Raw genomic sequence first — 12,842 nt, forward strand, 5'->3', positions numbered from 1 at the left:
TGCTCATATAAATGGGACTGACGAATAATTTCTCTAATAGTTATCTCATCGAACGACGAGGGATTTCTTGTCTGATGAGCTTTAGACATTGCTAACCTACACAACACATAAATTTAACTGCTACATTATATGTTACAACCACCTTCCCAAGTATATAATAATACAAATTATCTCATTCATTAAATAATCACCAACATTACAAATCATCGCAATATTTAACTTTATAAGTAAACATCGTTGTAAGATTTAGCAAACTTAAGTACAAATCGAGGTAACTTCATAAATACACATCGTTGCTGCTTTAAATATATAAATCGCTGCCTCTTCAATTTTTTACATGCCAAATGACCTTACCAACATTATTTTAATTTTTAAAAATTCAGCAGATTTTAGGTTGAATCAGATCAAATTTGCTTTGAATATATAAAGTTTGATATTTGAAACGAACTAATTGATTATATAACTGTTTTGATAGTCAGACCTAATCGATCATGTTGTTCGGACGGATTTTATCAATTTTTTCCAGTTTTAACAACCGTTAATATTACTTTGAAAAAGAAAGGGGTATACCAAGAAGACAACTGGAAAGCAAAGTCGATATAGTATCAAATCGGACTAAAAACAATCCCTTGACCGGATGATACATTTGAAAAACAATCCTTTAAACGCTTCTACTGTGGTATGGAGCCTAGGTCGCCAGGTTCAAATCTCATGGGTGTCACCTCTTGCCCAAGGTGGAGCCTGGCGTGGCGATTCCTTGACAGAAAAAGATAAAAGTTATGGAATTTTATGCTGCCAGGACAGTGACAATGACAAAGACTAGCAGAGCCAAAATAAACAAAACATCCTCATTATTGATCTGCATAACTTAAAGGTAAACTCAACACTCAAGCTCTTAAGGCGCTCACCAGTTAACTTAAAGGTAGCTGCACACTTAGTGGGAGACAAGCCAGCTGCGACTAGAGCCACTATAGTAGGTGTAGCATTATAAGTTTATTATAACTAGGGGTGTCAACGGGCCTGGTTTAGTCGGACCGAACTGAACCAAACCCTATAGGGTTCGAGTATGGTGATAAATAATAAAATTTGATTAAGACCTGAGTTTGTACTCGAAGATCCGATTAATACATGAACCCAGGTATAGTTTGTGAAATTTTATACTAGACTTGGATTCGACCTGAGTTTATTTTTTCAATGTAAAAATGATAAAAAATATGGTTTTACTGGGTATGGTCCGGGTCTGCGTATGATTTTTATTATAGTAGATCTGATTAGACTCGGGTCCGGACCCAATACCATACCCGAAAACCGGGTCCAAGCACCTAGGTCAAAACCAAACCAATGCCTTTTTTTTTTAATAAATTTAAAAGTTAAACAGCTTCTCATAAATAACGTTTAGATCTGTTTTTGGCGTGAGCGTCACGCCAAGTTCAGTACTTAAGGAAATGGGCTTGTTCTATATATGTTATAAGAAGTCATACAGCGGCACTCCAAAGAGAAAGGAGGGTGGTCCCAACTCGGAAAGCAAGTCAGGACGTCAATGGCGGAGTCATGGACGTTAATGAGTGAGCCCTCCCACCCCGCCCCGCCAATTTCTTTGATTGCTTTCTTGGCTACCGATCGTCTTCTTCCCCTCTCCCCCCCCCCCCCCACGCAGAAGATGCATTGCTCGTCGCAGTTGAGGAGGCTGATCGCTTCCCGCGGAGGATGGGCAGCTTCTTGGATGATCCGACGCAGCAGGGAATTCACCACCTGCGAGGGTTCACGTCCCACCATCGTCCACAAACGAAGCCTCGACATCCTGCACGACCCCTGGTTCAACAAGGTCTACCCGCAACTCCCTCTTTGATCCCTTCTCTCTCTCTCTCTCTCTCTCCTTAGCATGTTGGATCTTCATACTGCGAATTAAGGCTCAGATCTGCGAATAGCTCCGCTTCCTTTTCCGATTCGTTCGATTTCATCGTCATCGGAGCGTTTTTTTTGGTGTATGTTCATTATCCGAGAGTAAAATCTTGTGTTGATCTGTCTTGGGAAAGATCTTAATTGAACCGTCCGCGATGCACCCAGCGGGATTCGTGGTACGATAGAGCTCGACTGGTTATTGAAAACAAAAGATACGGTTCGATTGATCGTTTTAGGTGGATACCGAGTGATGTGCATTGTAAGCATCTGTCGCGTTCCGATGAGTAATCTGATCTGTCTTCATTCTATGATTGTTGGGTTGGAGGACGCGGTGATGGATTGGTTGGTGGCTGAACTTTGTAGTGTTGGATGGACACTATGAATGAGAACATCGGAATTGAGGGTATGCGGCATGATATCATGGTCGTTGGCGGCGAGAATCGCTTATCTGCTACACTTATCATTAGTCGGAATTCTTTCGTATTGCCCCTTGATGCATTGGTCCATGTGTTTGTTGGTGCTCCCATTGTATTATTCCAAGCCGATAGCCATGAACACTTACTAGTTTTGTTTGTTTAAGCCTCTCTCGTGTATGCTGCAAGACCGCAGCTGCGTAACCATTATTTCTTGCATTTTCATGCCCTTAGCTCCCTCTCATATTCATGTTTCTGTTCTTCGATGCTCTTACCATCCAGCCACTCCTCTTAACGTAAGCATACGAAATGATCAAATTGCCCTAATCAAAGCAGAATCTGTTGCCATTGCAGTAATTTCAAGGCTTTAAATATTTTGGTCATTCAAACCTTCAATCTTGGTCCTCAGATTAGAATGTCCTGAATCCGATATCCAAGTGCGGCCAAACTTGCAGCAGGCTAAAGGTGAACCAAGACGCCCTGGAGGAAGTTCTTTGATTTGACCTTTGAGAAATGTCATTCCCACAGTATTCATCTCTTTCTACCTGAGAAGAATGTTGGGATCAAAGATATTGCAGAAGAGGACTCAATTGGCTGGAGCAAAGAACTATGTAAAGTAATTGAAAAGGATATGGAAATCATGTTGTGCGAGTAAATCAACAAGAAACAGTCAAAATTTTCAAGCTGCATTAAACGTGATCCAAATCATATTTCCTACCAAGATTCATGCATAAATTTATTTTAGCTTTTTTTAGCTTCTGAAAACTCCTGTTACCTTCTCAAAGGGATTATTGGTGGGAAATTCTGAGCTAGTCGTTTCTTTCACCCTTAGATAAGAAATACCCTACTGCAAACGTGCCTGTTGGAAAAAAGTGTGACATCATCAGTGCCCAAAATTGTTTCTGTAAATTTTCAGCTTCTGGATCTAGGCTTTAGATCTGAACAACCTATACAATCTTGGGTCAGCATCAAGTTTTTTATTTGAAGGCATGAAACAATTGATAAAATTGAACATATACTAGAATTTTTGCATCCTATAAGAGAGAAATTTAGGTTGAAATATTATTTTGATAGTTACAGTGTTTTATTTAAATGCAAATATATGTGTAAATAAACTGGTGGTCACCATAGGCTTACAAAACAATAAATGAAAAAAGGCATAAAATTTGACATATTGGACAGGGTTTCTTATTGTGATTTTCTATCTTCTATCTGCTTACAAGGTGAGGGAAGCATATAAAGGAATTCATTCGTTAGGACCCCTTTTCACTAGGTCTCTCTTTAAGACCCTTCAAAAATCATAGCTTTAGGTTTTTTCTGCTTGATCCGAACTGATCTGTTTACCATTGCTTGTTTGCTAAGAAACTTGCTTTGGATCAAATGGACTTAACAAAAAACCCTGAATATTTATCATCCACTTTTAGTGTGATATCAGCTGTTGATTTTTTAATCTCTTGAAAAAACACATTTTAGCATTAAAACTACCCAATTTAATATATGTTTTCTACTGAGTAAACTATGAAAAAACACTAGGTTGCAATCCTGATTTTTCAAGGGTCCTAATTAAAGGGATTCCTACCGAACATGTTCCTCTCTCTCTCTCTCTCTCTCTCTGTCTCTCTCTCTCTCTCTCTCTCCTTGCACACACACACACACACACAGAAATAACACCTTGATGTCTTCATCTGCTAAAGCTTTATAATCATAGAACCTTAGCCACTGGTGTACTTGTTGCATTTTCATTCTAATTATTAGAATTTTGAACATCAAAAATGCTGTTCAGTTGTGCTAGTAATTGATCTCTTATGCCCTTGAGAAATAGGGGACAGGATTTTCAATGACAGAAAGAGACAGGCTTGATCTTCGGGGCCTTCTTCCTCCAAATGTGATGTCTGCACAGCAGCAAATTGAGCGGTTTAGTAAGTTCTGGTTCCTCCTAATTGCATTCCCTTAGTAGGCAATGCAGGAAGTAGTTATTAAACTTCACCATCTAATTATATGAAGCAATTTCACTTTTAATATATTGGTGTAATTTTCTCCATGCAATCTTATCATCACTTGTGTCAACTCTCCCTTGCCCTTATGCCATCTTATGTAAAAACAAGGTTTTCAATTCTGTTGTTTTCTCATTCTTTTATTTTTTTTCCTATCATTTTTCTTTCTGAGGCCAAGCCATCCAAAGTATTTCAACAGTATTATATTTGCAAACAAGTAATTTTAAGGTAGTTGATAACTTAGTAGTGCAGCTTTCTGCCTTCAGATTATATTATACTCCATGCACATTTTGCAAGTGCTCATGTTTCCAGTTATAGGATTGTGACGCAGTTTTCAGCAAATGTTTGCTACTACATATGCACATTTTATTCTTATTTAGTTATTTTCTTTGTTAGGCTCCTCATGCTGCTTTCAGATGAGATGGCTATGTTCTTTTGGAACATTTTTAGTTCATTGTAAAATTAGATTGTATAATCACTTGATCTTTCACATTTATTCTTGTATTGCTATTCACTGTGTAATCACTCGGTTCCGCTGCTTCCAATGTTTGATGGGCCGTGCGTCTCGTGCAACCGCAGTGTCTTGCACGATGCACGGGATGTGCCATCAAACATACCCTATATATCTGACAATACGCAGGACAACACTCATATGCACTATTTGACCATGTTGAAATTGACTTGCTGAATTGACTACATGAGCAATATCTGGTCTGGTAATTTATAAGTACGTCAATGATCCAATTAGTTGGCGATATAGAGTAGGATCTTCAAGAGGAATACCATCTTCTAGTCTTAGTTTGACATTGATGACTTCTGGTCTGTCGACTTTCTTTTCATATGATATTTCAGACCTTGCAATGATTTCTGCATCCAACTTCATTTGACATCAAGCTGATATATATGTCATTTTCTAATTGATGCTAGGGCAATAAGGGTTCTAACAATTGTCATGCGAGCTATTGAAGCAGAGGTTTCCTCATAATCTATTCCATATTCTTGAGAATAACTCTTAGCAATTAATCTAGCTTTATACCTTTCAAGAGACCCATCTTCTTTTGTTTTAACTTTATAAACCCATTTACACCCTATAGTCTTTTTTTTATGTGGTTAATTTCCTCGAAAAATCCCTTTTTGTATAAATTGAAGTTTTTTTCTATACACATGGTTTTAATTGTTGATTCGTTGATGTAATGCTCCGAAATTTTAACCCAGATTTTTGAGATTTTTTTTGAACAGCGGAAACAAATAATAATTCCAAGGTTAAGCATTCCGGAACGATACAGGAAGGTAAAAGCAAACCACACAATTTATTTTTATTTCAGTAATAATAGAATCAAACATCAGAGTTTCCACATTATGAGTCTCAAACAAAATCACATCTGAAAGTGAGTAGGACTGCCCAGGAACAAGTAAATCAAGTCTCGATCGATGCCTCATCCTGCAATCACTCATAAACTCTACTTCTCACCTGAAAAATGATAAATTATAGGAATTAGACTACAACTGTCTAAGTAGAAATTCCTGTAACTTTTCTTTCAGATATACCATATGTCAAGTATGTGATGTGGGTGATTTTCAGCATATACATGAGCAAATAAGGAAGCTATACAACAACAGTAACATGTATATCATTTAACCAACAACCACAACATTGGCAGAGATAACATTTAGCTGCACATCAACATGATTCAAACATCTCACGTGTTACAATTTTTAAAGTATGTTGCAAGTAAATAAATATATTCCGAAAGAAGTATTGAACTGTAAACTACCATTCAATTCAGTGTGATACCTCAAAAGTACTAATTAATGTTTATCTTTATTTATCCTGCGAGTACTCGCGGGCCGAATCACCCGTAACGGAAGAGAACATTCAGGGGTTTATTATTCATGTGTGTTTTATTAACCCGAACGTTCTAACCGAAACTGTAAATCTTAAGGGAGCGGTCAGTGACCGAGAGAGCCTCCCAAAGGCCGAAACCAAAACAGGATGCATCCCTAACTTCTGCAGAAGAATAAAGAGCTACCACCTAGGACATATTGGTAGTCCGGGTCCGCCAACTCCGAGGACTGGGGACCAACGAGTCATTTTAGCTCGAAACAATTAAACATGTCCTCAGAGTTTTGTACCACCTACCCTCTCCAAGGTAAGCCCAAATCTGAGCGGGTTAATCTTTTCATTTAATTATTTTCTCGAAGTATGAAGGGGCGTTTCCCCATCTACCTCCTACTACCATAGTAGTAAGTTCCCAACCTTAGTCATTTTATTAAGGTACCCATACCTCCAATTTTTTTTTTTATATTATTTGCACAAACCCACTAAGAGTTCTTCGGTGCCTTTAAACTAGTCAGGCACACAATCCCCCGTGCCTTTAAACCAGTCAGGCCACAAAATTTAGATTTAAGTTTTTCCTCTTCACCTTTTAAACTCGAGTGCCACAGTGAAACCATCAAGTACCAGACTTGGTGATTCACGTGCCAGCATTAAGCCATAACAATTACACATAAGGGAAAATTATCCTTATTCATCTATGTAACGCCCCAAAAATCCAGGACTTGTAACTTTTTAGAATAGTTTAGGAAGCTTTGAAATCATACAATAATCAGAGTTTAAATAATACTTCAGCGAAAAATGATATTTTTAAAACCACAAGTCAATGGACCTTGAGCGCATTGCAGCGTAAACTTTTCTTTTGTCAAATCCCGCACAACCATTGAAATCAAATGGTTTAGAAACGGAGTTTCAATAATTGAGAATTCGTTTGTTGAAACCAAAAAGAAGCTTACTAAAACAGTTTTATTAACTCATGGTTTAATAAAAGATAAAATTTGAAACACACTTTATACCAAATTCACCAACATGTCCTCAGGAGCGAAACGTCAGGGAAAAAGCTCTATCTTGATCTCATCACGCCATCATGCCATCGCGACTGTATTGCCTATCCAAACCTGCCCATAAAATGGGCCAGTTTCACTAAAAACTGGTAGGTGCACAGACATGACAATATTGAACATAATTAAGCAGAATAATTTAACAGATTCACAGAGCAACTATCATGAACACAATGTTAAAATTATTACCAGCATTTTACTGGCACAAGTAGGCTAACTATTACAAGCAATGCACTGCACAAGAAAGTTAACTAGCAAAATACAATGCTTCATCAACCACACACACAATTCCATAAGTATTGAACCTGTTGTACCCTATAACTTTCATACGTGCATAACTGAACACATTGTGTGATCGGATTTAAATTATGTTTCGATATTAACTGGCCAAGCGGGTACGCACAAGGCACAACTCTAGAAACAGCCTAGACTTATCCGGGGGTTTATTATGCTATGTATTTTATGATAACCCGGATAGCTGACTGAGTCCGCACCTAAGGGGACGGTCGGTGACCAAGAGAGAAATCCCCGAAGCAGTATAAACAATGGATGCATCCCAAACATGGAGAGCTACCACCTAGGATAATTATGGTAGTCCCATTCCCCTAACTCCGATGACTAGGGAAGCCGAGTCTTTTGCTCGTAACTGCCATTAATGGCCTGTCCATCGAAGTTTTGTACCTTCCTGTCCTCTCTCCTGACAGGAGTCAGCGATTCGAATGAGTACATCAGGGGTAGTTAACTGAAGACCCATTCTACATACTCTAGTCTTTCGACCCACTCGAGTATCTTGCCGGTGAAGGCGAAAACATCACTTATTTAGGTGATCATAACATTTTGTTATTTGCACTCATCGAGGTTGCCACAACCTACTCATCCAATCATCGCAACGTAAGAAGACGTACTTGTCAAAAAGTACGGTCGTACATGTCATAAGTACGACTACGATGAAAGGGATATGGTTCCACAAAAGAAACCCCAACAGATATTATCTGCAAAAGAATTAATACAACACAGCCTGGCAAGATAAGTTTTGAATTCACTTCAACAACATTTTTCATATTTCATGATGCAAGGTCATCTCGGATCTCTCGTCCGATCAACAAAGTACTTAACATGTTGTGCATGTCTAAAAGTACGCTATATTGAACAAGGGAGGTCTGTGGCTTCTCAAACGGAATACCCAACACCCAACTTCATAACCATTCAAAGAATATAGGAGTGCTCATTTGGCACGATTAATCCTTAAAAGCTATAATGCCACATTAAGTCATTCACACAAGACACAACACTATCAATCTTACATTCAAAATTTATCTTGGTATCGACATGTGACACTAGATTGATACATAAAGAATGGGTCCTTCAACAAAACCCCACTCATTCATATGCTCATGCCCCTGATCTGGGTTATTCAAAATGAGCCGCAACTTGAATCAAGGTTATAAAACATTTCTCCCAAGTGTGTGGACTTGGGAGGGCCAAACGTGACTTCGCCATCCTGCGAGACTTAAACATACTTTGCAAAAGTTATGCATTTTGAAGAGCACCAGGTTCGCAGAAGGAAACTCGTTTTTAGAGAACTGAAATGCACAAGCACAACTTCTAGTGTTTTGAAAACAAGTGAAATCAGGATGGGCACAAGACTACATTTATGTAGGTACATATTTACCATAAGTGTCAACATATGCAGGTTATAACATGACGACAAACAGCTCTCGGCTTGCGATGCCGCACATCGAGGGAAAAGCACATAAGTAATACATGAGGTACCAAAACCATACATTGACCACTTAGACAGGCAAACACATAAGGTCATAAGTAATACACGAGACACAAAATCGTACCTCACTCAAAGGAAATGTGCAGGCAAAAATGGATGCAAGCAAACAAGGGCATATGTATTTCAAGAAATACGAAACCACACCTCATCTCATAATCAACTTATGCAAAATAATGATCGAAGAATGAAATTGTACATCGATCCATAGGAACGAACAGGCAAGCATATATGCAAGCAATTAAGGGCATAAGTATTGCAAAAAGTACGAAACCACCTTCAACCACATAAGCAAATATGCAAATTAATACTCAAAGAGTAAAATCATACATCGACTCATAAATATGCAGTCAAGGAAATATGCAACGCAGAAGCAATATAAATCTAAGCATATCTAGCATGAGCATCTTAATTGTTTCAACTTAAATACGTTCATCAATTGCCCTTTTGTGCGACTTTACCCTACCTTGGGATGTCGTGCAACTGCGTACGCCTACGCGTGAGGATAATATGAGGGTTGAGCCGCAGAGCACGATCGAGACCTGCTGCGTAAATCTGCAAGAGTGCGAAACATTTAATTAAGCTAATCTAATTAATGGTGCGATGAGGACATGGGTAGGTTTAGGCGACAGGGACGAGCCACTGCCGAAAACAGCAAGGCGGCAGGGGCCCTCGGCTCCTTCCGACAGAACAATAAAATAGCACGGGCTTCGGCCCCTGCCTGACGAGGAAGCGAAGGGCAGGGGCCTCTGCCCCTGCCAAACAAGGTCACGCATGGCAGGGGCATCGGCCCCTACCTGACAAAACAACTGACAGGGGCCTCGGCCCCTGCCTCACGAAGGTAACAAGTGGCAGGGACACTGGTCCCTGCGTGCCAGCTCAGAATGGCAGGGGTTTCGGCCCCTGCCAGACAGAATAATGAAGGGCAGGGGTATCGACCCCTACCCCGCAGAACAGAGAACGGCAGGGGCCTCGGCCCCCTTGCCTGAAGAACATGATATGGCAGGGGCCTTGGCCCCTGCCTGACAAAAATAGGGAATGGCAGGGGCCCCAGCCCCTGCCTGACGAATCAAGGGACAGCAAGGGCCTCGGCCCCTGCCTGCAGAACCAAACAAATGGCAGGGGCCTCGACCCCTGCCTGACAAAACCACGGAGCCGCAGGGGTGACAAGCCCCCTACGTGCCGAGAAACAAGAGGCAGCATGGGGGATATCCCCTGCCCTCCCAGAAGCCAAGAGGCGGCAGGGGCGAGCCCCTGCCAGCCCAGCAAAACAAAGGGCGACAGGGGCATCGCCCCTGCCAGCCGGAAAAACAGGAAACGGCAGGGGCATTGCCCCTGCTCACCGGAGATTGAGAGGAGGTAGGGGGCTAACCCCTGCCAGAGAGAAAGCTCGGGACGGGGGTGACAGGGGGCAACCGACCTCCCGTCGGTTTCCCTAGCACCCACAGGGGTGAGGAGGTGCCGCAGGGGCCATTGGCCCCCTGCCGGCACTCCGACGAACCCCCACAAGAGAGAAGGGGATGACAGGGGCCCTGTAGGCCCCCTGTCGGGTTTCCAATGGGCAAAGAGGGAGGTGGGAGGGCACGGCAGAGGCCGTGCGCCGCCTGCCGGCGTCCTGGCGAGGTGACAGAGAGAGATGGGAGGGGGAGGAGGAGAAGGTGGAGGCTGCATACCTGGAAGGAGAGGAGGCGAGGTGGCTGGCGGTCGGCGGCGTGCGCAGGGAAGGAGGAGGCGTCGGTCGGGGTTGCCGGCGAGGTTGTCGCCTGCAGGGATCGAGAAGGGGGGCGGGGCATCGTTCCTCCCCTCCCACAATGCTCTTAAAGAACTCGGGGAGGGGCGACAAAAGGGGAAACCCCGATGGGTTTCCCAATCGGGCCGAAGGCGCGGTGGGGGGATGCGGCGCACAGGGGGGTTTTGTTTTAAACAAAACCTCTCCTGCGTCGGGTTATGAAACCCTATCGCAGGCGGGCCCGGGTCGGGTCCGGACCCGACCCGGCCCGGGTCCGAATTTTTTTTTTTTGAAAAAAACGTGGATTTTACAATCTATCACTACCATGATTTACTTAAACTAAAAGAGTGGTCAAAACTTTTTTTGTCACGAACCATCATTAACTTAGCTCTGTCCTTTATAAGCATCAATGGAGATATAACATTTAGTAAAATGATAATTGCCACATTCACAAACCCACTATTGATAATTCATTAATGTTAGATTGAATTTTCATGCATACTGTTTACCAAATGTTAAAGGCAAAGCAGGTATCTCATAAATATCTTGAAATGTTTACAATTTTTTGAAACTAACATACGCTGTCTTTATATACCACATGCAAAAACATAGCATTTTGATGTATGTCACAATATAGGCACATCTATTACATTTTGTAAGGTCCATGGCTCGTTAAAGCAGTTGGGTATATCCCACCATACAAGCTCCAACATTGGTAGTTTTCTACTTTCAGGATTCAGAGTACTGTGTTTATTGATTTAGTTGTATATTTCATCATTTTCAGTCAAATTTGAGAAGCCTTTGACCTATACATGCATACGTTTGCTGATATATATATATATATATATAAATATTCTAGCTTGATTGTTTAAGTCTATGAATCTGTGCATAAATTTTCAGTCTAGAGATCCCGAATATTGTACTATCTCATTAAAAACATGAATCTTAAGCATGTTACAGTGAAACCACACTTCAACAAACAGACCTAAAGAAACATTTCCGCTCTGTGATTTCCTTGGCAACTGAGAAGGAATAAGCCATAGCGTAATGAAAGAAAATCATGATTTCATGAAAGTCGACAAACAAAATTTCTGTTTTGCATCCACTACGCTCAAGATAATCAATATGCTACCTTTTGACCATAGGGTGCTGCTACACTACAACCATGAAAGTAATAATACTAACTAATTCAACAAAATTCGATGTTCATACAGGAAAATCGACATCCAATAGAAATTTCATTTTATGATAAACGGTACGATGGCTGATGGAGATACTAAGACCCAATATTCCACATTTTAACCAATGCTATAAGTATGTCTGATTACACTTATTGGATCCAAAGAGCTTGCAACTTATCAGCACACATACATTCATATAAACCTACTAAGTCAGATCACCTACACATGCCCAACAAAATTTTTTCCTTTTTAATAGACATCCGAAACCTCTCTCTCTCCCCCCCCCATGCTCGGATCTTGTAGTTGTAAAAATGACCAACCCACAAATTTGGGGTTTCCGGCAACCGAGAACCCAAGAGAACTCTAGGTCGATCGAGTAAGGGTTTCCTCAGCAACCCACCTTAACATGACCGAACACAGTCAATACCCAAAAGAAAAATTTCAGAAATCCTACCTTGACCGACGTTTGGGCTGCTATTGTTGCGAGAAGGAGGTTGCCGACGGCGGTGTCCTGCTATCACACACGAAACGAGATGGAGATGGGAGGAAGCTGAAAGAGGGAGGCACCGAGTGTAACGACCCCAACTCATATCCTTTGAAAATGCAGAATATTTTTTTTTATAACAGTGCGGAAAACTTCCCAGAGACCCGGGGTCCTTATAGTTCCAATTCTAACTAGATAGCCCAAACACCACAAACGAACTTGCAACCATCATCCATAAGAACCAAAACAATTTCTTTATTTATGAATAAGAGTAAATTTCAGAGACAATGTTTTATTCGACTGAAAATAAAGTAACAACTGAAAAAGCAAGAAAGATTGAAGAAAGAGCCACTCTGTCCCCTGCTGAAGCTATCAAGCCTAAGTATGACTCTCATCCATTCCCCGTAACCAGTCCAACCTTACTGTTCACCCTTCCTGAGAAAAACCAACAAAGTAGGACATCA

The 12,842-nt window shown here is 41.1% G+C and overlaps 1 protein-coding gene across 1 annotated transcript in view; it reads left to right on the plus strand.

The window, feature by feature from the left end:
- The first annotated feature begins 1,588 nt into the window (after positions 1 to 1,588).
- The window catches only part of NAD-ME1 (NAD-dependent malic enzyme 1), a 185,164-nt gene continuing 173,910 nt past the window's right edge, over positions 1,589 to 12,842 (plus strand). Inside the window, exons 1-2 of the mRNA XM_089995612.1 lie at positions 1,589 to 1,825; positions 4,138 to 4,234. Coding sequence (XP_089851738.1) covers positions 1,661 to 1,825; positions 4,138 to 4,234 — 262 coding nt within the window. The 5' untranslated portion in view covers positions 1,589 to 1,660. The remainder of the gene's footprint in view (positions 1,826 to 4,137; positions 4,235 to 12,842) is intronic.

This window comes from Nuphar pumila, chromosome 2, assembly GCF_984573655.1.
Source record: "Nuphar pumila chromosome 2, dmNupPumi1.hap1.1, whole genome shotgun sequence".
NCBI lineage: Eukaryota > Viridiplantae > Streptophyta > Magnoliopsida > Nymphaeales > Nymphaeaceae > Nuphar > Nuphar pumila.